The 26,806-nt window shown below is 46.0% G+C and overlaps 1 protein-coding gene and 2 long non-coding RNA genes across 3 annotated transcripts in view; 2 read left to right on the top strand and 1 right to left on the bottom strand.

Annotated features, from left to right (window-relative positions):
- The first annotated feature begins 344 nt into the window (after window positions 1-344).
- LOC131279517 (uncharacterized) lies at window positions 345-6,633 on the top strand. Its single transcript, XR_011649498.1, has 3 exons — window positions 345-513; window positions 860-900; window positions 4,471-6,633. It is a non-coding gene; the product is annotated as an uncharacterized lncRNA (long non-coding RNA).
- Window positions 4,946-11,153, bottom strand: C8H9orf152 (chromosome 8 C9orf152 homolog). Its single transcript, XM_004475665.4, has 2 exons — window positions 10,357-11,153; window positions 4,946-6,356 (listed from the first exon to the last, which is right to left on the bottom strand). The coding sequence occupies exons 1-2, from the start codon at window positions 10,547-10,549 to the stop codon at window positions 5,830-5,832; spliced, it is 720 nt and encodes a 239-aa protein (XP_004475722.2). The 5' UTR covers window positions 10,550-11,153; the 3' UTR covers window positions 4,946-5,829.
- LOC131279516 (uncharacterized) overlaps window positions 10,637-26,806 on the top strand; it is a 90,942-nt gene continuing 74,772 nt past the window's right edge. Inside the window, exon 1 of the long non-coding RNA XR_011649497.1 lies at window positions 10,637-10,684. This is a non-coding gene — a long non-coding RNA (uncharacterized lncRNA). The remainder of the gene's footprint in view (window positions 10,685-26,806) is intronic.

Below are 26,806 nucleotides of genomic sequence, written 5' to 3'. Positions count from 1 at the left end.
GAAAAATACCCTACTATGCCACGGGCCCGCGGACAACAGACACAACTGGTCTCCCTGGGGCCCGATGCAGGGGAGTGGCTGGGGACTGAGCTCCTCAGCCCCTCAGCGCGGGAGCCTGTGGGCCTCCCTGTGTCCACCCCAAGCCTGCGGACGATGAAGGAGGTCGGTGTAAACAGCCCAGGGAGGAGACCACACCACACCCCGCCAGGCACACAGACACACCTCCGTCCTCGCCTCTCGCTTCCTACCCCAAAGCCAGGAAGGGGCGTGCGCGGAAGGGGAGGGGCTTGCGGATGCGGTGGCCACGCCCCTCCCCCCGCCTCCCGGGCGTGTATCGAGGCTGTGCTGCCAGGTGGGGAGCGGGAGAGGGCTGTGGGAGCTGACTCGGAGTCGAGAGGTTTCAAGTCTTAAGAACTGGAATGAAATTGCTTTAAAGGCAGCGAGCGGCTGAAATGTTAGGGAATCTGACGGAGCCGGCCTGAGGGGAGGCTGCCCCCTCGCGGGGAACGAGAGGTGCGACAGAGCCGAGGCGGTGGCAGTTACTGTCCATAGACTAATAACGAATCCCCACCTCGCACCCCCACGAGGTATTCCTGTCTCATTTTACATCTGTGAAATCTGCGGCTCTGAGAGGGAGTAGTTCAGCAAAAGTCATTTGGCTCCCAGGGGCCAGCGTGGAGACTGGAGCCCAGCTCAGTCGGCCTTGACGCTGAGAGGAGTGAAGGAGGTCAAGGGCAGCCACAGGCGTGGCGGGAGGGGGCGGTCCTCAACGTGGGCCTGAAGGCCGGGGGACGCTGACTCGATGGAGCCCGCCTGGTGCAGGACTTAACAGTGTGCGCTCGTTGTTCTCTACCTTTAGGAGAACCTTGTCCAGTGCTGTGGAGAGCGTGGGAAGATAAGGTTAGTTCCAGTTTTGACCAGCACAGGAAAGAAAACCGAGCAGCCAGTAACCTGAGCTCTTGGCCTCCCGCCTCCAGCAGGTTTGACAGCCCACAGGTTGGCAGGATGTGTGTGCACAAGGGATTGAAAGACACAGAGAGAAATTGTTTCAGGCAGGAGCAGACTTGAGGGAAGGGAGTGGGAGGATTAAAAAATCAGCCCCCCTCCCCCCTCTCCCTTCGCACTCTCTCAAGGGGAAAGCTCAGTCCTAAACTCCATCCCCTGCTTTGGGGATGACCCCATCCCAAGGGAGAGGCCAGGCCTCAGGGTCAGGGTCACCTCAGGCCAGGCTTGGGGACGTCGGTCAGCTTGGACCTGAACTTGCTCAAGCTGGCTTAGCTTGCCCCCAGATGAAGAGTTTTTGTGCCTCTGGCAGTGCCTCTTGGACCCTGGCCTGTTGCACCCATGCTCAAGGAAAAGCAACTCCGGGCTGAAAAATGTGGACTCTGAAAAACAGGGATTTGCAGAGGGCCTGGGATTAGGGGAGTGACCTGTGCGATGCTTCACACTGAATCTTGCCTCTTGTCTTCTGTGACATGACACCCTCCTGGCTCTCCTCTTTTCTCTGTGTCCTTCACTGCCTCCTCCCTCTATCTACCCACCTCTATGAACTCTGGAGAGTTCTCAGGACTCACCCCAGACCGTCTTCTCTCTGCAGTCTACATAGGTGAGTTCATCCTTTCCCACTTCTTTAAATACCCTCTATTTACTGATGACCCTTGAGTTTGTGTCTCTAGTCCAGAACTCTAGTTTATCCAATTGCCTACTTAATATTTTCCTTGGTCTCTCACAAGCATCTTAAACTCAGTATCTCTCAAACTCAACTTATAATTTTCTTTCAGGATATCTTATTGATTTTATCTCCAAAACATATGTTAAATTTATCTACTTTTTCTCTTTTGCTCTCACCCTTGCTCAGGCTAATAGCATTTTTGTTACTGAATTTGCCCTTGCTGTTTCTTTCCTGACATTACCTCATAGAACAACCAGAGTAATATGGTTAAAATGCAAAACAAGTCATTTTATTCTCCTGTGTACATTCCTCAACTGGCTAATTATTGTGTTTAGACTGAAATCTAATATTGCACTGTGGTCTCCAAGGCCCTCTACAACCTGGATCCTGTCTATCTGTGTTAGCTATTAGCACTGCTCACCCATGTTTCCATTTCTTCTCTCCTTTCAAGCACATAGGATGACTACACTTCCTCACACCCTTGAAGTGAAGATAAGACCATGTGGCTTGCTTTGGACAATGAAATGTGAGAAAATTAGATTTAAGAGCCGGTACATGACTCAACACTTTCTTCCCCTGCTGTAGGGACTGGAAACAAGTGGTAATATGGTGGTTCCACAAGATCATAGCAGCTGACATATCTTGAAAGTCTGCCCAAATGCCCAGTGGATTTTTCAGGAGTGAAAAATAAGTTTTGGTTGTGAGATTTAGAGATTGTTTGTTATTGCAGCAAAACATAACCTATCCTGATTGATATACTGCCTTTTCATTTACTCTCTCTCTTCTTTGGTTACTGTATTTGAATCACATTGACCTTCTTTCAGCTCCTAAAACACATCAAGGTCTTGTATTTTTCAGAGTCACTCATATCCTGTTCCATTATCTGGCACGCTCTTACCTCCACTCTTGGAATGGCTGGATGATTGTTCTGCTTTGACTCCTAATAGAGAACATATTAAAGGAAAAGTAAAATGCCAAAGTCTGAACCTAGAGAAGCCTACAAACTGAGGTGGGAGTGGATGGGAATTTGGAGGAAAAAGGAAAGGGATAAAGCACTTATTTTCTAATCCATTCATTTGATGGACATTGATGGAATACTCTTTAGGTGCCAAGCCTTATTCTATCTGTTGGTGAAATTAGATGGATCAGACGTTATCTCTGACTTAAAGAACCCACAGACTAGTAGGGGAGATCACAAAACTAAAAGAGGAGTGGGCGAAGACAGAGGACTCAACCGTGACAGTAATTAATGCCGAAGAGATCAAAGAGAAGGAAGACTTTGAAGACGCCACTGAATTTGGAGAGGAAGACGTGATTGGAGATTTTTGTGGGAGCAGATGCATCTTTCAGTGGATGGATTCATGTGATGGTTTGAAGCTGTAGGCGTACCCCAGAAAAACATGGTCTTAAATCTAAACCATTGCTGTGGGTGTGAACCCATTGTTAGTAGGACCCTTCAATGAGGCTATTTCAGTTAAGTTGTGGCCCACCTCAATCAGGTGGGTCTTAATCCTATTACTGGAGTTCTTTATAAATGGAATGAATTCAAACATGAGAGAAAGTCACAGGAGCAAGAAGGTGAAATCAATGAAACCTAGAAGAGAAGGGAGAAACCAGCAGATGTCGCCATGTGCCTTGCCATGTGATAGAGGAGCCAAGGATTGCCTTAATGATGCCTTGATTTGGACATTTTCTCAGCCTCAGAACCATGAGTGAATAAATTCCCATTGTTTATCCTGACCCATTTCATGGTATTTGCATTGAGCAGCCTAGGAAACTAAAATAGTGCATGAGTGGGAGGAAGTGGTGAACTTTTAATAATACTCATTGCTGCCTTTGATGGTCAGTGTTATGAATCATTTTGGCTAGACTACAGTTCCCAGTTATTCATTCAAACATTGATCTAGGTGTTGCTATAAACATAATTTGAAGATGTGATTTAAGTCCATAATAAATTGACTTTAAGAGTAATTATTGGGAAGCAGATATGGCTCAAGCAATTGGGCTCCTGTCTACCAAATAGGAGGTGCAAGGTTCAATTCCTGGGGCCTCTTGGTGAAGGCAAGCTGGCCTGCATGGAGAGTTTGTGCAACAAGATGATGCAACGAAAAGAGACATAGAGGAGAGACCTCTCTCCCACTCTGGAAGGTCCCAGGATCAGTTCCTGGTGCCGCCTAAAAAGAAGACAAGCAGACAAAGAAGAACACACAGCAAATGGACACAGAGAGCAGACAGCAAGTGCAAAACAACGAGGGGGTGGGGAGAAATAAATAAATCTTTAAGAGAAATTATCCTAGATAATCCAAGTAGGCCTGAGTCAATCCTTTGAAAGGTCTTAAAAGCAGAGCTGAATCTTACCAGAAGAAATTCTGCCAGGACCCAAGAGGAAATCTAATAATATCTATCTTCTCCAGGTTTTTTCCCTCTGGTTTTACCCTAATACACTGCCTCTTACTGAATGTGCCAGGAACTTTCGCACATATTATTTGTAATCGTTTCAAAAGTGAATATTATCTCTGTCATTTTACAGATGATGAAACCAAAGCTTGAGAGATTATATAACTTGGCCTAAATTGCACATCAATAGTGGCTGGACAAAAACCCCAAGTCTCCTGGCTCCAATGCCCATGTGCTTTCCATCGCCTCACCTTGCACATATTGCCAAACCTGTTGAGGTTTTGGGGGGAAGAAGAAAGAAGGATTAAAAGACTGTAGGAAGAGGGATTACTCATGGGAATTCCCTTTAAGCAAAAGCAAAGGACAAAGATTTTTCAGAAAACTTCCTTGTTTCTCATTAGATTATGAAAAATTAACTGAATCACAAAGGACGCGCAGTGAACCCCCAAGTTGGAGTGAAATTCCGGCTGGTCCAAGGAGCAGACATGTTTATCTTTTGACAGGTAATGGCACTTATGGTTAACAACGCTGGATGAGACAGGCACAACTGGATCACCATGGGGAAAACAGGAAGATAGAGATGAAACTTTAAGGGAGAGAATCTGACATGAGATAAAGGCATCTTAGGTGTGTTGAAATAGCACTACTAAAGTTAAACATTAACCAGGAAAGGCATATTTTCTCTCTGTCACCTAAGTAACACCTGCTTCACTTTAACTTGGGTTAAAAAAGTATATTTGATTCCAGGAAGGAGCTGAATGATCCAAATTTGGCTAGAAATAGGGCACTTTATGGGGTACACATATGTTCCAGGCAGGAGCATTACTTTTTCTTCTTTTGCTCAGGCCCCCATCACTATATATTTTCAATGATTGGCAATTTTTCAGAAGAATTTAATCTGAAAAGTGAGAAAGGAAGAAAGACAAAGAAGGAAGGGGAATGGAGGGCAGGGCAAGGCAAGGAAGGGGAGGGGAGGGAAGAACTGGGGAGGAGAGGGAAGGAGTGGGGAGGGGAAGGAAGGAGTGGGGAGAGTAAGTAAATCTGCGGTGAGGTTAGATATGCTGTCTCAGGAAAAGATGAGAGATACAGTCCTTCTCAAAGACCCTTGAAATACACACAACAGTGGGTGGCATTATTCTCACTCTCTTCAGCCAGGATGACCCCAGGATTTGGGAGGCTAAAGCTGAACCTGGTCACCACCAATGAATACAGTGACTTCTAAGTCAGATGGCACCCAGGCATAGCAACCAGAAAAAGGCAAGTCTCAGAGTGTACCTTCTCCAGGATATGTGAGAAATCATCAGAATATATTGAAAAGTAGAATGCCCATTGACCCCATTCCATTGGCTAAAGGCATTCCATTGGCTAAAGTCCCTGATTTATGTTTTGAAATTCTACGGCTCGAGATGTCAAATGTCCTACTGGACCTCCCCAGTGAATGGACATCCAGGGAACCAAGGAATGGGCACCCTGGGCTCCCTCACAATGTCTTCTTGTATAAGCAGAATGGGGCTGCATTGAGCAGGTGGTACTCTTTCATCCTGAACTAAGAGCAGTCTGGCCCGGGCAATCACTTCATTGTTCTTCATTGACAGACAAGACCATGTGCTCACTACAAAGTCCTTTTCCCACAATTCCTGCAATTGGGATAGTCCAGGTCTTGCTCCTGGCTAGAGGCTCTCGTTGTGCCTCTGCCTCCCTGGTTCTTGCATGAGGCCACAGATGGCCCAATGCTGAGCCATCAGGTTGAGTAGAGAGCTTCAGGCTGTGCCATACAGGCCCAGGTTCCGTGCTGCTTGGGAGATCCTGGGAGTTTTCTTCTGGGGGAATGGATAATGGGCTGCTTTGCCAGGCCCGTGTGGGTTCTTTGTGAAAGAACGGCACTGCATACTGAGGTTTAAGCCAGATCCCACTGCCTTTGCTTGGGTGTTGTCCACCTGCCATTGGCACTGGGCTGCCTCTGGGACTTTTGTCCCTTGCTGAGTCCTCTGATTGTTTCCAGACAAACCTGGGCCTCCTTCCTGAGGGAGCCTTTGGTCAGACTCGAAGGGTTTGCCCTTGTGCTTCACATGATGACTGGTTTCCTGCTGGAAGGTTTGGGACAAGAGGTGCATCTCTAAGTGCGTGTGCCACAGAGACTCAGGGGCCTGAAGACAGCTTCTGCCTGCCTCCTCCAGGATCTCCGCTGCCTCAGGATCCGCCTCCTTCAGGGACAGTGAGCTCCTTCTCTCCCTGTTAATCCAAACAGCACTGACCATGGGTTCGGCAGGAGCAGGCGTGTTCCCCCCTGAGAAGGGAAGACACAACAGGGTCACCACTGGAAAGCAGCTCTCATTGAGGGGGGGGGAAGTCTCAGAGTTTTCAAGCAGAAGAAAGGCCATGCCTAGAGGACAGCCATACCTACAGGCCAGGCACACAGTACATTGCACGTGTGTATACACACATACGTGGATACACACATACCACCACCACATGCCCACACAGACAGATGCTCTCTCTCTCATACAAACACACACAAGCACTCTCTTTCACACACATACACTCTCATACAACTATTCACTCATTCAACAAATATTTGTTGAGCACTTCTTATGTACTCAGCATTGTTTATTCTACGTCCTGGAAATAAAGCAGTGAGGCCACTTCCTAGTGAAAATATTACAATAAAATTTCAGATGGTGACTAGTGCTATGAGGAAGAAAAACAAAAGAATAATAGAGGGTCAAAATCAGAAGTGAGGGAGTGAACTATGGGAAGAACCATTTCAGGTCAAAAGAGTGGGAAGCAGCAAGTGCAAATACCGTGAAATGGCTCATACACACACAGGGGTTCACACACACCTGCCTGTGGAAAGCTGGCCTTAACTTATGGGGTCTTGAGCCCTGGGATTCTGATGATGGGTTTATTTCCCAAGGCAGAGGAGGGCGGGGTTATATTGTTTTGTTTTGTTTTGTTTTTTATTTCTTTTTTAAAAGATACATATATCACAAAAAAAAGATACATTAAAAAAATACATTAACCCCTCCCCCCTTGGAAGCAGCTGCTTTTAAAGAACTGGCCTCCATCCTTCCCCTACCTCACAGACCCTGTTCTGGGAAGACCTATTGCTTTTTGGAACTTGCTTTGGGGTGAGGATGGAGATCAATGTTTCCCATCTTTCTCATGGACTTTTTTTTTTTTTTACCACCTTGTGGAATAGAATAGTTCAGTATCAACTCTTGGTGGCAGTGAGAGGTTGTGGGAATCACCGGAAGGTTTTTCCTACAGAAAACAGGTAAGTGACTGCCTAGATTTCCCTAGGGGGTGGTGGGAGCACCTCAAAACCTTCTGGCACTGGTTCCCATGGAGTGCACTATTTTCTTATCAAGACAAGCATGAACACCTTTGCAAATACAGTGTTATGTATTTGAGTAGAAGGAAGGGGGGAGCTGATGGGAACATTTAGGAACTGGTGTCCTCTGCCATTATGAGTCTAGGAGGAAAGGACATGAGGTCGCCAGGCAGACCCTGTTAGCAGAAGGAGGCGTGGAGTCCCAGCCTGAGAGTACAAGGGGAGAAGGAAAGAGAGCCAGCTGGATGGCATATGCCCCTGACCCCAAAGCAGACCCGCGAAGGAGCCTCTATTGCCGTCTCCACCACACCTTTGGACGGTGGACACTCTCTACGGTTCAAACAAAGGAGAAATTAAGTGAAATTAAGACAATTATCTGAAAAGGACAGGAAAATGTCATATAGTGCTTTTTTAAAACTCTTGTTTCACTTCAGTTTTGATTGACTGGGGACCAGGGATGGGAGAAATGTTCGAATTATCTATGTGCTTCAATTTGCCAGCAGATACAAAGTTGGGGAAGGGGCATTTTGAGCCCCTCCTTGATTTCTCTCTTCAGCTGGAATGAAGGAATGGGGCTGAGAAGGGCAAAGAGAGCTCAGGAAGAGAGCCTCAAAGGAAGACAGCAGCTCCGCCTCGTAGCCTCTGGTGGCCTCTCCCTCATGGGCCAGAGTCCCACAGGTAGGACTTGCAGTCCTGACTTCACTGCTGACCTGCTGTGAAACCCGCAGCCTCCAGCTCCTCTTCTAGAACATGGAGATCTCAAAAGAGGAGCCACCTGAGACGGCTGTTGACAATGTTGAGTGAAATGTGCATATAAAGCACACAGTTCAGATATGAGCGCATGTCCCTAATCCTTTGTCTTCACTAGGAGAATCATACTCTGCTACAAGAGCATGTGTCTTTTGGGTGCCAGCTATTGGGGACAACTGGGGCCTCACAGACTTGAAACAGTTCAAAGGCTCCTAGTAACCTTACACTGCATGAGGGCAAGCATTCTGCTGCTTGGAACTGCATTTCTAGAACCTATTTTGGTCCCATAATGATAAGATAGGGTGAAAACAAAAAAGGACTACTTCTTTCTTCTAAGTCTATATGAATGGTCACTCTACACTCCTGGTCTCTCCACTGCACTGGACACCAGGGATCACTATATTCTAAAATCAGTTCACTCACTTGACTTCATGATGTTATCATCTCCTGGTTCTCACCTACTATTTAAACTGTTATCTCTCAATCTGTTCCCTTTCTCTGCTTCCTGACTCCCTTTCTCTGAGGATTCAAGAACTCTAGATTTATCCCAGTCTTTTTTTAAAAATCAATTTTCACATTTATCCTCCACAATTTGCCCAAGCCCATAGTTTCAACTACCAACTATGGGTAGATGACCTCAATTCTATATCTCCAGTCCATACATCTTTCCTAAAATCCAGGCTGGTAGGATATTCGACAGGCAACCACCCCAAAGAGTATATTCAAAACCAAATTCATCTCTCCCTAGCAAACATCCACTCTTTCTCCTGTATTCCCCTTCTCAATGAATAGTTTTACCTTGTGGCCAAAGTGTAGGGCACAATTGCTCTTTTGGCTCCCAAGTGTCACTTTCGCCCTATTTTGAGCATCTCACCTTGACTTCTTCCTGGAGAACTGTGCCCCTTAGTTCTATTACTACTGATTCCAATGATAACATTTTTGAGTCTTACTCTGTGTTGGGTGCTTGGTAAGAGCTTTTATACGTATTAATGCCTAGAATAGGCCTGTTCTTTAGGTACCCTAGTTATCCCCAATTGACAGATGAGACAACTGAGGCACAGAGAAATGACCTGAATTGTTCAAAGCTATACAGCAAGTAAATGGCAGAGCCCTAATTTGAACTCAGGGTCTGTTCCAGAAAGCAGGTGCACAGTCACTACATTATACACCTGCTACCTCTCATAATTAAATCAGGAACGTGGAATTGCCCCCTGAGCTAAGTGCCCTGAAAGAAACTTTACTTAGCCTGGGCTTCTGGGAAGGCTTTCCTGGGAAAGCAGTGCTTAAGCACTTCTCCCGGCTTTACCTGCCCTTACTTACCACCTGGCAATGCCAGGAAAGGGAAACGGAGTTGCAGAATGCAGGAGAAAGGGCCAGCTGGGAGGATGGAGGCAGAAGACTAAGAATTCCTTTGGACTCGATGAGCCTTTGATTTCTCTGGGTCATTAAGCAATTGGGTACGTGAGTATGAATTGCAGGTGTGTTACACAGGGTTCTTTCATTTGAGAGGGATTTAATTTAATCCATGCTTATGAATGACTGAATGAATAAATACCCCTGAGGGTGGGATAAGGCTTTAGAAACTGTCAGCTTATGCCCTGCAGAGATGGAGGAAAGGGTTCTTGGCTGGGCCAGTTCAGTTTAAATGGACCCCACTGGTTGGTATTCCTCCAAGTAATGGGAGCTGGGCTCCTTCCGGTTGGAGGTGCCACTTTTGTCTACAAAAGCAGCACCTGTCCAGCCCAGACAGTCAGCTCCTCTGCCCCTCATTCCTTCCTAGCTGGCCTGGCTCACGTTGGACCCTTCAGTGGGTCTTCCTAACTCTACCAATGACCCCAGGAACTTCCAGGGGCGCAGCTTGGACCTTTCAGAGGCTGTTGGGAACGCCACGGTGTCTTCCTGCTCTGGGCCAGTTTCCTAGGTTTGCAGGAGGTGCCTGCTTTAGACCAGCCTCCGGGAAGTCAGCCGGATGCGTGGCTCAGGCCCGCGTTCAGCCGGCAGCACCGGGGGCCCTAGCCGGGCCGAGCCGCCCTGGACGGCCTCCCGCGCTCCCCGGCCCGGGGCAGCCCCGCACCCCCGCTCCCCACCTCCCTCCCCCGCCCCGAGCCGGGCCGAGCCCCGGCCCTGCCCTCCCCGCAGCTCGGCCACCAGTTCGGGCCCCCAGCCTGTCCCTGCTCCGTCCCCGGCCCTTCTGGCCCAGCCCTACCTTTGGGGAGCAGCACGAGGTGGGCGCCGGCCCTCTGCTGCCGCCTCAGGCCCTCGTACTGGGCTCGCAGGAGCTGGACGCTGAGCGGGCGCCCCGGCCCCGGGGCCTGGGCCCTGGAGCTCTCGGCCATGGAGGGCGAGCCCGGCGGCCAGAAGTCCCGCAGGGCAGGGCAGGGGCAGGGCAAGCCCTTCATCGGGATAGGATCCGGGAGCACCGCGGGCGCGAGGGGCGGGCGCCGGGGAGGGGCGCGGGGCCGGGGTGGCGGGCCCGGGGAGGGGCGCGGGGCCCGGGGACTCGGGCGCGGGAAGCGCTGAGGACGGCTGGAAAGGTAAGGGCGAGGGAAGGCGGGAAGAGGGAGAAATGGAGGGAGGAGAGAGACGTAAAGAAAAACTTGGGAGAAGAAGGAAAGGTGAGGGGAGGAGAAGGATGGTGAGGAAGGAGGAAGGAACAAATAGAGGGGGAAAGGGAAAGCCTGGTGGGGGGAGAAAGGGGAGAGAGATGGGAGGGAAGGAATGGAGCAAGAAGGTGTCGGTGGGAGCAATGGGGGCTTAAAATGGTTGGAGGGAGGAAGAGCTGGGGAAGATGGGGGCAGGCAGGAGAAGGAAGGGGAGTGACTGGGAGTGGGAGTTTAGGGGGGCACGAGGGTGAGGGAGAAGTGAGGGGGCAGTCAAGAGCAGGGCAAATCCAGCTGCTCAGACGCCTTCTCCACCGAGGAGCCGTGATCCCAGGTCCTGCACAGCTTGGTCCCAAAGCTTAGACTCCAGCTCCAAGCAGCAGTGAAATCTTCCAAGGCACCCTGGGAGCTCACCCCCGGGGGTGGGGTTGGGGGTGGGGGCAGGTCACCACAGCTCAGGGGCGGTGAACCTGCCAGTTTGGTTTGCAGCTGGAGAAAGGAACACCCTCTGGGGCCTCAGGAAGTCGGTGCCTTGGGGTGGGCCTGCTGTGGTGATGCCCTGGGGAAACCAAGTCACAAAGGTCTCCCGCAAGACCTCCACTGACCCCCAACACATACCCCACAGGAAAGCCCAGCCCCAAAGTCTGCCTTGGGGACTGAGCCCAGGGAGGCTGGCCTCTAGCCGGCTCCGCCCCTGACACTGGTTACTGGTTACTGTCTCAGCATTGTCCAACCAAGCCCTGAGTTGGCTTTTCTCTCCCCCCTCCCCCCCACCTCCCTGGGTGCACCCTCACCCTCCACCAGCCCCACCCTCTGCACCGCCCTTGTGATCCTCAGCCCTCTCTGACTTGCTCCAGCTTTGATCTACCCTATCCCTGTTCCTCTGGCATTAAGTAAAAATTATTTGGTCAGATAAGCCCCTTTCTGTTGTCTCTTAACCTGGTACTTAGCGATTACCCAATTAAATAACAGTGGAAACATTCAGTGCCATGTCAGTTGGCCCTACTTTGGAGTTTGTGTTTCTGTGTGATGGAGCTGGACTCAGATGTGATCCTTGTTCACAAGCCTCTCCTGTTACTTTTACCAGAACTGTAGTTGGTGCTGGGGTTTAATATATACCCAGAACACCTAAATCTCTGGACTGACCATGTGATAGCCAGGCCCTGAGCCTCAACAGACTTCAGCTCCTACACTCTGGTTTATTGGACTTACCCCACTCAGCTAACATGGAGTTGAAGGTCAACCATCACACCAGGGAGCCAAGAGTGCCTACAACTGAAAGCAGGAGAATTGCACCCAGCATCCATGTGGAATCTAAGCCCCCTCTTTTTTTTTTTTTTTTAATTATTTATTTTTAAAAATTACATTAAAAAAATATGAAGTCCCATTCAACCCCACCGCCTCCACCCCCCACTTCCCCCACAGCAACACTCTCTCCCATCATCGTGACACATCCATTGCACCTGGTAAGTACATCTCTGAGTATCACTGCACCCCTAGTCAATGGTCCACATCATAGCCCACACTCTCCCACGTTCCATCCAGTGGGCCCTGGGGGGATCTACAATGTCCCGTAATTGTCCATGAAGCACCACCCAGGACATCTCCTCGTCCCGAAAACGCCTCCACATCTCATCTCTTTCTCCCATTCCCCAAACCCAGCAGCCACCATGGCTACCCTTCCTACACCCATTCCACATTTTCTCTGTGGACATTGGATTGGTTGTGTCCATTGCAGATCTATGTCAAGTGGGGGCTTAGATTCCACATGGATACTGGATGCACTCCTCCTGCTTTCAGTTGTAGACACTCTAGGCTCCATGGTGTGGTGGTTGACCTTCTTCAACTCGATGTTAGCTGGGTGGGGTAAGTCCAATAAATCAAAGTGTAGGAGCTGAAGTCTGTTGAGGCTCTGGGCCTGGGTGTCATATTATCAGTCCAGAGATTCAAATCCCCTAAATATATCTAAAACCCCAGCACCAACTACAATTCCATTAAAGTAGCATGCAAGTCTTGTGAAAAGAGATCCCCTCTGAGTCGAATTCCATCATGCAGAAACACCAGCTCCAAAGAAGGGCCATCTGCCATGGTAGTGAACCCCATCTGCCATGATCATAGAACCTGTGGGTCTCTTTATTCCTGAAAAGAACCAATACCTGGGGTTGTATCTACTTTATCTGTCTCTCAGACTCTGCTCATTTGTGCATAAGGGCATTCCTTCTGACAACCTCCAGACTCATTTTTAGAGACTCATAGCCTTATATTCTCATTTCTCCTTTCCATTTCCCCCTTACATTAGGTCAAACAGCATTTTGAAGTCATGTTATTATATGTAGACAGGGATATTCTGCTGATCCATGTTGAACCTTTAATTCAAGGTCCTTTTCTAGTTGCATCTTCAGCTGATATGTGGTAGTGATCCCTCGGTGCCAGGGAGGCTCATCCCCGGGTGTCATGTCCCACGCTGGGGGGACTGCACTGCATTTACATGCTGAGTTTGGCTGTGAGAGTGGCCACATTTGAGTAACATGAAGGCTGTCAGGAGGAAACTCCCAGGCACAGTGCTACTCTAGGCCTTATTCTTATTGGAGGTGTATAGGCTCAAAAGCATAGCCATAAGTATCAGGAGCCCACTGTTGGGCCCTCCTTCCTTCCTGGTTCTTGCCATTGCACCTGGGGGACTGGCGCTGCTCCCACAGGGTCCACAACAGTGACCCCCCGGCCAAGGGCCCAGTACCCCCCCCCCCAGCTATTGTTTTTAATTGTTTCCACTATGAGTATATCTAGACATTACTATATACCCTGGGCATATGCCCTGTATAACTCCCTGTCAACCATATATATCCTGTCAATAACATCCTATATCAGTATTCCTCCGCTGCCATTGTTGAACCACTCTGTGATCCAAAACTTCCTGTAAAGTCAATCCCAGCATAATGTCAGCTTCACAAGAGTCTTAGATCACCGAAATTCATATATACAATATATAGTACTTCCCCAGATTCACCATAAAACCTTTTCCCTTCCACAGCGATAATCTCTTAACTTGTTCATATCATATTTCCTGAAACTGGTGTACAGATTCCGAGACAATAGCTTTCAAACAAGATGACATCTGTGCTTACTATGTGGTCCATACTTTAGGTTGTACAGTTTTCTAAATTTTTTAGTTGTCCTATGTTTTGCCTTATGGTTTACATTATTAGTCTGTCATCCCCTATATGTTTTTGGAGTAATATTACATGTTTTATATTCATCTTCGTGTACTCTCACAAAACTCCTCTCTTGCCCCCATATTTACCTTGTTTCCATCCATTCCACATCCATTTTCCCCTCCCCTTGGGGCCCACAACGCCAGCCAATTTCCATTTCCCGAGAGGCCATGTCCAGAGATACTTGCAGCAGTATTCAGGGCCTGACTTTCTCAACTGCCCTAATGCCCTGGGAGCCATCCTTTCTCACGAGAGATACAGTTCTCTCTATTTGATGGCATTAGTCCTCCCCAGAATGTGGGTCCACCCCAACTCTCACTTCTTGGGTCTCTTCCCAATGGTACAACCCACCTTGGCAAAATGAGTCTTCAGCTATTCACCCAGAGTCCATCCCGCATCAGCCCATACCCCCTGAGCATCCTAAACAGGTAACCCTCCTACTTATACTTTGATACGATTTTCTCAACATTTTGTTCTCAACTAACACCTGACACTCTCCCATGTTCGTATGTTGCCCCTCCCTCCCCCCGCTTTTTGGACAATATTACCCCTCTGCCCATCCCCAGCCCCCCTCAAACCCACAAAGCCCCTCCCGAAGGTAACCCCTTGCCCCCATTTTGTCCCTTCTTTGTGCTCATACTTACCGCCAGCTCATCACAGATTCCACCCCTCCAGACGTTAACTCACATCCTTTCTCCACCCCCGATTTCCTGTAAGCCTCTTTTCCGGTGTCTAGCTCTCTGAGGCAGTTTGCTTACTTCATATCATTGAGGTCATGTAATATTTGTCCTTCAATGCCTGGGTTGCTTCACTCAACATAAGATTCTCAAGGTTCATCCATGTTATCACGTGTGATTGTAGTGTATTTGTTCTAACAGCCGAGTAGTATTCCATTGTGTGAATATACCACATTTTATTGATCCACTCGTCTGTTGATGGACATTTGGATTGATTCCAACTTTTGGCGATAGTAAACAATGCTGCTATGAACATTGATGTACATATATCTGTTTGTGTCCTTGTTTTCAGTTCTGATGGGTATATACCCAGCAGTGGTATTGCTGGGTCATATGGCAAATCTATGGTTAGTTTTTTGAGAAACCGCCAAACTGTCCTCCAGAATGGTTGGATCCTTCTGCATTCCCACCAGCAGTGGATGAGTGTTCCCCTTTCTTCACATCCTCTCCAGCATTTGTATTCTTCTGTTTTTTTCATAGCTGCCAATCTTATGGGAGTGAGATGGTATCTCATTGTAGTTTTGATTTGCATTTCCCTGATAGCTAGAGATTTGGAGCATTTTTTCATGTGCTTTTTAGCCATTTGTATTTCTTCTTTGGAGAATTGTCTGTTTAAATCTTTTTCCCATTTTTTAAATGGGTTGTTTATCTTTTTGTTTTCAAGATTTATGAGTTCTTTATATATGCAAATTATAAGCCTCTTATCAGATATATGGCTGCCAAATATTTTCTCCCATTGTGTGGGTTCCCTTTTTACTTTCTTGACAAACTCCTTTGAGGTGCAGAAAGCTTTAATTTTGAGGAAGTCCCATTTATCTATTTGTTCTTTTGCTGCTCAAGCTTTTGGTGTGAAATTCATGAAGCCATTTCCTATTACAAGGTCCTGTAGATGTTTCCCTACACTGCTAAGCCCCCTCTTGATATAGATGTGGAGTGGACACAACCATTCCAAGGTCCACAGGATGGAGGAATAGAGTATTGATTAGAGTGGACTTACTGATATTCTATTCATGAACTACTGTGATTAGTAATTGAAGAAAATGTGGCATTGGTGTGGAGAAAGTGGCCATGGTGGCTGCTAGGGGTAGGGAATGGGAGGAAGAGATGAGATGTGGGGGCATTTTGGGGACTTGGAGTTGTCCTGGGTGGTGCTGCAGGGACAGTGACTGGACAGTGCATGTCCTCCCATGGCCTACTGGGTGGAATGTGGGAAAGTGTGGGCTATGGTGTGGACCAGTGACCATGAGGTGCAGTGGTGCTCAGAGATGTATTCACCAAATGCAATGAATGTCTCATGATGATGGAGGAGATTATTGTTGAGGAGGAGTGGGGTGAGGGGGGTGGGGGTATATGGGGACCTCATATTTCTTGAATGTAATATTAAAAAAATAAAGGAAAAAAAAGGAGCGGTTTTAGAGCAGTGAGCTTGGATTGAAATTTTTAAAAAATCATTACTCTTGTGGAGATGTGTTGGTGTGGCTGTGATGTATTTTTTTTTTAATATTTATTTATTATTATTATTTTTTAATTACATTAAAAAATATATATGAGGTCCCATTCAACCCCACCGCCCCCGTCCCCCACTCCCCCCACAGCAACACTCTCTCCCATCATCGTGATACATCCATTGCACCTGGTAAGTTCATCTCTGAGCATCACTGCACCCCATAGTCAATGGTCCACATCATAGCCCAGACTCTCTCACGTTCCATCCAGTGGGCCCTGGGGGGATCTACAGTGTCCCGTAATTGTCCGTGAAGCACTATCCAGGACAACTCCACGTCCCGAAAACGCCTCCACATCTCATCTCTTCCTCCCGTTCCCCACACCCAGCAGCCCCCATGGCTACCGTTCCCACACCCATTTCACATTTCCTCTGTGGACATTGGATTGGTTGTGTCCATTGCACACCTATGTCAAGTGAGGGCTTAGATTCCACATGGGCACTGGATGCACTCCTCCCGCTTCTAGTTGTAGACACTCTAGGCTCCATGTATTTATTAAATAAACAGCGTAGCGTGGTTTTCACCTGCCTGGCAAGGGGGTCTGTGGAACACAAAAGGGTAAGAACCCATTTTATTTTATTTATTTATTTATTTATTTATTTATTTTATTTATTTTATTTTATTTTTTTATTCTATATTTTATTTTTTAAAAGATTTATTTTTTACTTATTTCTCTCACCTTCCTCCCGCCCCCAGTTGTCTGCTCTCTGTATCCATTCTCTGTGTGTTTTTCTGTGTCTGCTTGTATTGTCAGCAGCACCGGAAACCTGTGTCTCTTTTTGTTGTGTCTTCTTGCTGCATCAGCTCTCTGTGTGTGTGGCACCACTCCCGGGCAGGGTGTACTTTTTCATGCAGGGCGGCTCTCCTTATCGGGCATACTCCTTGCGCGTGGGGCTCCCCTACAAGGGGGACACCCCTACGTGGCACAGCACTCATTGAGCGCATCAGCACTGTGCATGGGCTAGCTCATCACATGGGTCAAGAGGCCTGGGGTTGGAACCCTGGACCTCTCATGTGGCAGGTGGATGCTCTATCAGTTGAGCCAAATCCGCTTCCCAAGAACCCGTTTTAGAGGCTAGCAGGACAGGATCTAGTCACTGGATGTGGGAAGTGGGGGGCCAAGGATAAATGTTCTTGGGTGGGTGTAGCTCCATTCACAGAGATAGGTACAGAAGAGCAGCAGATGGGGAGGTGGAGGAGGTATGCTATGTACGCGGGGCCTTTGGCTTCCAGGTCACCCAGATGGATTTGCTGAGTAGGGAGTTATAGGGTTGGTAGGAAGATCTGAGCTAGAAATGCAGATGGCATCATTTGTGAAAATGATACAATGATATTTCCTTGTTGGAAATGTTTTATTAGACAGGCAGGCATATAGAGAGTTGAGAAATGGTCCAAAATGGCTCTTCCTTTTTTCTTTCTTTTTTCTTGTCAGACTCAAAAAGATTTTGTCTACCTATTAGTTTGTTTCAGTTTATGTTTGATGGGCAGAAAAGACTCCTTCTCGAGGGTTGCTGATTTTCTTCCTTCTCCTCTCCAGGCCCAAGGGTCATAACTTCTTCCTCTGGGTTTCTGGACCATCATTATGTTCTAACTAGTGGAGGAGGAAATGAGTGGCCCCGGGCTCAGTTGAGCTTCTATAAGTCTACTTCTTAACATAACCCCTGTGATTTCTTTTAAAAAATATATTGCACTCTTTTTTTCCCTACTCATCAAGACCTCTTTCAGTTATCCTAGCTTGGGTTAGGTAGAGCTTTGTAAATTGAGTGGGCATGCATCACACTTTAAGAAGAAGGTTATGGAGGAGAAAATGCCCACCCTACCCCACAGGGATGGACATCTTCCAATTATTTATCTGTGGCAGCCTGAAGTATTGGAATTGGAAGAGATTTTCTATTGAGGAGAATATTTCAAGAGGCCAAGCTCTGGAGAAGACCAACATTGAAGGGGCAGGAAGAAATAAGAGTTAATGTGTGGAGTTTGTATTAATTTTGCAACTGCCTTGTATATTTGAACATATTTAAAAATAGAAAGTTTAATAATATTCTTTGAAAAAGAAAATAATGCTAAAAACGAAAAAAAAATGTGGTCAAAATGAAAGAAAAAAATAGTAATAGGGGGCACTGCAGATGGTAAGGATAGATAGAATCTCCTGATCTCCCCAGCTGCCTTACAGAGTAGCACCCAACAATATATGTAGGAGAAAGGTTATCAACCTGGCTACACCATAAAACCATCAAAGGGCTTTGGGAAAACAACAACAAAAACAACAATGCTTGAGTACCTCCCCTAAATATTCTGATTTAATTTATCTCTAGTGGTATCTGGAGATTTATGTTTCCAAGTTCTCCACTGCTCTAGAGAGTCAGCCAGAGCTCTGATTAGGAGACACGTGGTGGGAGATAGGCAAAGATTCTTCATCCCTTTTACCAGGGGGTCTCTCTAACATGAGCTGAAGGTAAGAAAGTTCCCTCCACGTTAATTTAGCTGCGTCTGCCTTAAAATTGGACTTGATTTCTACCACACTTTGGTATTTATTTAGTATTCATTTTTTGGTGATAGTATTTTTGTCTGCTCTTTTGTTTTTGTAGTTATTTCAGTGGCTTTATCATTGCCAATTACGTGTCTTTTAGAAGCTCAAGTTCCTTCATTTATTTCATGTTTCCTGCCCCCCCCTTTTTAATTAGAGGTGAGGTTACAAAACAACCCTGCGTAAAATACAGGATTCCTGTACACCACGCCACCACCAACACCCAGCATTGGTGTGGAGCATCTGTTACAACTGATGATAACACTTCTTTGATAATTGCAATATTTTTTAACAGTAGTTGCCTTTGTTACAACTGATGAAAGATTGTTAAAATAGTTCTATCATTTACATTAGGTACCTTTTTCCCCATTCCTCTCTTTTTTAACACCCAAATCTTTAACCCATCTGGATTTGATTTTAGAGTTAGGTATAAGGCAAGGATCTAGCTATCTTTCTCTCCAGATAATTACCTAATTGTTCACAATGCCACTTGTTGAAAAAGCTTTCCATTCTCTATGGTTTATGGTAACAATAATAATAGCTTAAGAAAAAATTGGCCACCCTTTCCCATCCCAGGGAGTGTTCAGAGTAAATAAAAATAGGCTTGAGTCTGGAGTCCTTCCTGGAAAACACCCACAGCTGCCAGCCCTGGCCAGATGTGGGTGGAGATTCAGAACCTTGAAGAAGGAGCCCTCTTCCTTGACAGCCCGGGGCCAGGAGAGCCTGGCACACAGTGGGGTGGTGGAGGCAGGAGTGGATCTTGACCTTGAGAAGGACTTAAGTTTGGGGTTCTTTCCTCTACAGACTCCAGAGAAAGCTTAAGTTATCCTGAACTGAGCTTTTCCTCTCCTACATAAAAATTTCATTCTGAAATGATCCCACCCTCCAGCTAGTGAGGTGATCCTAGAGAAACCAAAAGGGCAGAATGGCAAGGGAAGGGAGGCCTCCCGGACCCATTTCCCTCCCGGATTCCAGTGAGGAGGGGGCCTGGTTACAAGGACAAGTGTGGTTTATAAAACCCCCAGCCTCTGTAAGACGAAAGACTTGAAAATAATCCTTTACTTACCCTTACCTTCAATGCTACCTTGACTGCATCCCGTCCCTTTGCAATGTCCTCTTCTCTCCTGGCTACCTTTTAATCACCCTTCTACTCTCTAAGGTATAATGTAGGGGTAAAGAGCATGGAGTGGAGTCAAACAACCTGGGTTCATATGATAGCTTCTCTCCTCTTAGCAGTGTGGCTTTAGGCCAGTTACTTAACCTCTCTGTGCCTGCAGGTAGAGTAATTCCCAAGAAAGGGGGAGAGTGTGAACTGAACAAACAACTGAACAGACTTGAACTAGCAATATCTTCCATGCTAAACACTGGGGTAATAGTGCCTGTGCTTCGTCTTATTTAATCCTCATAGCAATGAAATCTTTTGGGAACTTGGCACTCAGTGAGCATACGTGACATCCTGGGTAAGTAGCTGAGCCAAGACCAGGACTTTAGATGCTCCTAACCTCACAGCAACAATGCTTACTATTCCAGTATTATACAGAGTAGTATATTGGCAGGTCATTTGTCCAGAAACTGTCAAGGCCATGCCCTCCAGTGTTGGTCAGGAGCTGGTTGTAGTCAACAGATTTCACTCTGGTTAATTTACACAGAAAGAGATTTCACACAGGGAGTTGTGTGCGTTTAAAATGGTTTGACTACAATGAGATACCATCTTACACCTATAAGATTGGCAGCTATGAAAAAAACAGAAGAATACAAGTGCTGGAGAGGATGTGAAGGAAGGGGAACACTCATCCACTGCTGGTGGGAATGCAGAAGGATCCAACCATTCTGGAGGACAGTATGGCGGTTTCTCAAAAAACTAGCCATAGATTTGCCATATGACCCAGCAATACCACTGCTGGGTATATACCCAGCAGAACTGAAAACAAGGACACAAACCGATATATGTACACCAATGTTCATAGCAGCATTGTTCACTATTGCCAAAAGTTGGAATCAACCCAAATGCCCATCAACAGATGAGTGGATCAATAAAATGTGGTATATACACACAATGGAATACTACTCGGCTGTAAGAACAAACACACTACAAACACATGTGATAACATGGATGAATCTTGAGAACCTTATGTTGAGTGAAGCAACCCAGACATTGAAGGACAAATACTACATGACCTCAATGATATGAAATAAACAAGCTGCCCTAGATAGCAAGAGACTGAACGATAGGCTTACAGGAAATCGGAGGGTGGAGGAAGGATATGAGCCGATGTCTGCAGGGGTGGAATTTAAGACGAGATGGTGGTAAGTATGAACACAAAGAAGAGATAAAAGGGGGGCAAGGGGTTGCCTTTGGTTGGGGCTTTATGGGTTTGAGGGTGGCTGGGGAGGGACGGATGGGTAACGTTGCCCAAAAGTGGGGGGAGGGAGGGGTAGCATACGAACACAGGAGAGGGTCAGGAGTTGGTGGAGAGTAAAATGCCGAGAAAATCATATCAAAATATAATAAAGAGGGTTACCTGTTTAGAATGCTCGGAGGGGAGGGTCTGATGCAGGACGGGCTCCTGGGGAATGTCTAAATGCTCATTCTGCCAGAGTGGGTGACACCATGGGGTAGAAACCCAAGTAGTGAGAGTGGGGGTGGACCCACATCCTGGGGAGGACTAATGCCATCAAATAGAGGGAACTGTATCCCTCGAGAGAAAGGGTGGCTCCCAGGGCATTGGGGCAGTTGAGCAAGTTAGGCCCTGAACACTATTCCATCTATCTCTGGAAGTGGCTCCTCAGGAAACGGAGGTTGGCTGTCACTGTGGGCACCAAGGTGGAAGGGAAAATGGACGTTAAATGTGTGGAACCAAAGTAAATGGGGGGTAAGAGGAGTTTCTTGAGAGTACACAAGGATGGATACAAAACATGTAATATTACACCATAACATATAGGAGATGACAGACTGATAATGTAAACCATAATGTAAAACATAGGATAACTAAAAATATAAAGAACTGTGTATCCTAAAGTATGCACCATAATGTAAGCACAAATGTTACCTTGTTAGAAAGCTAATGTCTCAGACTCTGTACATCACTTTAAGTAAATATGATATGAATAGGGCGTAAGAGTATCACTGTGGAAGGGAAAAGGTTTTCTGGTGGATGTGTGGGAGTGCTGTATATTATATATGTGCATTGCTGTGGTCTAGGACTCCTGTGAAGAAAAGCTGAATAAGTAGGGGGAAAAAAAAAAAAAAAGATAGGATGTGGAAATTTTTTCAAGTCAACATTCTTTATCTAAGTTCTTTATCTAACTTTATCCAAGTTCTTTATCTATCCTTTAAACACATCGCTATATGCCATTCCCTAGTAAGGGACCATGACATTATATTGGGCTTCAAATTTTGGGGAGTTCTGGATCACAGAGTGTTTCAACAATGGCAATGGAGGGATACTGGTATGGGATACCAATGACAGGTGATATATGGCTGACAGGGAGCTGTACAGAACATATGTCCAGGGTGCATGGTAATGTTTGGATATACTCATAGTGGCAACAATTAAAAACCACAGCTGGGGGGGTACTGGGTTCCTGGCCAGTGGTGCTCTGTCGTGGTCCCTAGGGGAGCAGCGACAGTCTCCCAGGTACAGCGGCGGGGACCGGGAGGGAGTGAGGGTTCAACAGTGAGCCCCTGATGCTAATGACTATGCTTGTGAGCTGATAAGCCTAAAATAAGAACAAGGCCTAGAGCAACATTGTGCCTGGGAATTTCCTCCTGTCAGCCTTCATGTTACTCAAATGTGGCCAGTCTCGAAGCCAAACTCAGCATGTAAATGCAATGCCTTCCCCCCAGCGTGGGACATGACACCCGGGGATGAGCCTCCCTGGCAACGAGGGACCACTATCAACTACCAACTGATGATGCAACTGGAAAAGGACCTTATACGGAAGGTTCAATGCGGATCAGCAGAATATCCATGTCTACATAAAATAACATGACTTTAAAATGCTGTTTGACCTAAAGTAAGGGGGAAATGGAAAGGAGAAATGAGTTTATATGGCTACGAGTTTCTAAAAAAGAGTCTGGAGGCTGGCAGAAGGATTGCCCTCATGCACAACTGAGCAGAGTCAGAGAGACAGATAAAGCAGATACAACCCCCAGATATTGGTTCCTTTGAAGGCTAAAGAGACCCATGGGAGTTATGGTCATGGCCGATGGGGTTAACTACCAGGGCAGATGGCCCCTCTTTGGAAATGGTGTTTATGTGTGATGAATCTGGACTCAGATGGGATCTCCCTTCATAAGACTTTCATGGTAATGTGCTGGACGTGCAGTTAATGTTGGGGTTTAAGATATATTTAGGGGATTTGAATCTCTGGACTGACAATGTGATAGCCAGGTCCTGAGCCTCAACAGACTCCAGCACCTACAATCTGATCTATTGGACTTACCACACTCAGCTAAGATGGAGTTGAAGAAGGACAACCACCACACCATGGAGCCTAGAATGATTACAACTGAAAATGGGAGGATTGCATCCAGCATCCATGTGGAATCTGAGCCTCCTCTTGACATAGAGGTGCAATGCACACAACCAATCCAATGCCCACATAGAAGAGGTGGCACTGGATTGGGAAAAGTGGACATGGTGGACGATGGGTATGGGGAAAGGCAGGAAGAGATGAGAGGTGGAGGCGTCTTTGGGACATGGAGCTGCCCTGGATGGTGCTTCAGAGGTAATCACCGGACATTGTAAATCCTCACAGGGCCCACTGGATGGAATGGAGGAGAGTATGGGCCATGATGTGGACCATTGTCTATGAGGTGCAGAGGTGCCCAAAGATGTACTTACCAAATCCAATGGATGTGTCATGATGATGGGAACGAGTGTTGTTGGGGAGGGGAGAGGGGGGGTGGGGGGGTGGGGTTGAATGGGACCTCACATATATATTTTTAATGTAATATTATTACAAAGTCAATAAAAAATAAAATTAAATAAAATAAATAAATAAAATGGTTTGAGAGCAACTTTAGCCTCTAGTCCACTCTGCCTGTACCCTTGTAGCAGATTATATTTTCTGAGAATGGCATAAATAATATCTTCCATCCCACATGTTCTTTTACAGTGGAACCTGCCACTCCCCCATCAAGAGGTGGGGGATATCTCCACTGCTGAGAATCTGGTTTCTATGTGTGATATGTTTTGACCAATAGAGTGTGGTGGAAGTGATGCCATGCCTGTTCCTGGCACAGCCCTTAAGGGCAGCTTCTGCTTCCTGCTTTTAGCAATGCTTGCTCTTGGGATACTCCCTCTCTGAGCCCAGTCATCATGCTATGAGCAGCCCAAGCAACATGGAGAAGCTAAACGTAGGTGCTTCAGTCAACAGCCTCCGGTGAACTCCCAGCCAATAACAGCACCATTTGCCAGCCATCCGATTGCGCCACTATGGGCATCCAGCCCAGTTGAGCCTTCAGATAATTGCCGCTCCAGCTGACATCTGAAATGTAACTTCACTAGAGATCCCAAGAGAGCCTACCTGAACCCAGTCAATGTGGGGGACTGTGAGAGATAATAATAAAGTGTTGTTTCAGGCTACTAGGTTTGGGGACAGTTTGTTAAGCAGCAATAGATAACTGAAACAACCCTAATGATAAAAGTACTGCCACTGCTGCTGAAAACATTAGCTAAGTGAAAGAAGGTGAATCGAGAAATCACCTGATAAATTGGGAAGCTGATGAGACAACTGCTGGCTCCAAACTCATACCACCCCTGCCATGACATGCCTACCAAATGGATGCCTCGCCCTGCCCCTTTGCCCATAAAATTTCATAAACATTCATCTGGTTGATGGAACTCAAAGCACATGTAGAATCCTAGCTGTAATGACGTTTGGGAACTGTCATTTTTAAAGCCTTGAAGCCTCTGTAAAATAAAAGAGGATCGCAGTGGGTGCTGAGCAAAGCAGTCCCACAGTACCTGCCACCCTTCCTAATTCCTAATTGAAACAGTTACAAGACAAGAAAATAGAAACAATGTTCTTTAAATTGATCCTATATAATTCAGGCTACACTCTTTCACCTAAAATGTCTCTTTTGCATTCATTACTCTGTTGACTTTTGGAACACAGCTCAGCACACTAGATTAGTTTAGTGTTCAAAGAGATCCTACCTCTATCTAGCCAGATAATTACATCCCCGGAGAGTTCTTTGATCTTGGCTGTCTTTTTAGAAAATACAAAGAGCTGTTGAAACAAATGATAGTGCTTTGATCTGGTAACATTTTAAGTGAAAGGATATAGAAGTCTTTGTAGGTTGGCTTCACCACAAATAAATGAATATTTTATACTCTTAAAATATAAGTAAAATTTATCTTTAAATTTGTTGTATGTTGTTCCCTCCCCCCACCCTGAGGTAAAATTCATGCAACAAAAAATTTGCTATTTGAACCATTTTGAAGTGTACAATTCAATTCATAATCTTTTACAACCATCTCTATCTAGTTCCAAGTTCATCAGTTGATAGACACTTGGGTTGTTTCCACCTTTTGGCTATTGTGAATAATGCTGCTGTGGACATTCCTGTACTAGTTTTTGCTTGAATATGTTTTCCTTTCTTTTGGTATAATATTATACCTAGGAGTAGAATTGCTGGGTCTTATGGTTGTTGTATGTTGTTTCATTGCAAAACTTTCTTGCCTGAAAATGTGTTGAATCTTACTAATTGTGAGATCTTGGGCAAGCTTCTTTAAAAAAAAATCCCTCTGTGTCTCAGTTTCCCCATCTGTAAAGTGGGGGTAATAATAGTACCTACTTTATAGGGTTGTTGTAAGGATGTAAAGTCTAGAACAGTGTCTGGCACGAGGTCACCACTGTAAGACTTTGTTGAATACAGTTCACATATTGGACCAGATAATTACAATATCTTTAATCAAAATAATAAGTTCAATAGTACAAGTTCTTCTAAAGGAGTTGTTTATTGATTTCCTTTTTGACAATGCCTCTACAAAAGAAAACTTTTTGGGGAATGGATGTAGTTCAAGTGGTTGAGTGCCTGCTCCCCACGTGTGAGGTCCAGGGTGCAATCCCTGGTACCCCATAAGATAAACAAACAAATGAAAAAACCAACTATCACTGGGGAATGGATGTAACTCAGGACCTCTCATGTGCAAGGTCCTGGGTTCAATCCCCTGTACTTTCTAAAAAAAAAAAGAATTATTTCCCCCCAAATAAACAAAATAAAACATATAAAAGCTATCGAAAGAACACTGATTCTCCAAACTTAACAATCTCAAATAACTAAAAAGAGATATTACAACATTTAAAAACAATTTTACTAATGACAAAATATAAGGTACTATAATAATAGCTCCCACCTTTTGGTTTTGAGTAAGGATTCTTTCTTCATTCAACAACTATCTATTTAATTACCACTCTGTTCCAGATGCAGTAGAAAATAGTGAATAAAGCAGACACTATCTTCACAGCACTTCCAGTCCAGTTGGAAGGAGAGGGAAGCAGCAGAAACGAATACCGAGTTAACAGATAATTGTATAATTATAATTTATGTGAAAAAAGAGGTTATCATAAATAACTTAAATGAAATAATGCACATATAGTATTTAGAAGACTGCCTGGCCCATAATAAGTGTGTAATAAGTTGTATCTGCTATTAATCATTTTTCCAGGATAGCTTATGCAGTTTATTCACCTGAAAAAAAAAAAAAAATCCATCACTTTACGTTTCAGTTTACTGCCCTCTAGTGGGGTCTTTGAATCACAGCCACGTAAATAAGTGAGAAAGGTGGAGCGGTTTGGATGGCCCCGCTGCTGTTTAGTGCGCTCCTGGCTGGGTGCGAGGCTTCGTACTAGACAAGCTTCCTTGCGGGGTGGAACCCCCTGGGAACCGCAGAAGGCCCGGTCTGCTCACACTCCCTTCAGAGGACCCCCTGTGCATGCGTGGTGCCACCTTCCGCGGGCAGGGCGTTGGTCTGTGACCCAGCTAATGAGACCTTCAGGACAGAAAAGGAAAGAGCTGATGAATCCCCAAAGAAAGGAGAGCACAAGAATTTGGACCACACAGC

This window comes from Dasypus novemcinctus, chromosome 8, assembly GCF_030445035.2.
Source record: "Dasypus novemcinctus isolate mDasNov1 chromosome 8, mDasNov1.1.hap2, whole genome shotgun sequence".
Taxonomy (NCBI): domain Eukaryota; kingdom Metazoa; phylum Chordata; class Mammalia; order Cingulata; family Dasypodidae; genus Dasypus; species Dasypus novemcinctus.
The sequence above is the reverse complement of the archived record's forward strand: the minus strand, read 5'-3'. Positions and strand labels throughout refer to the sequence as shown.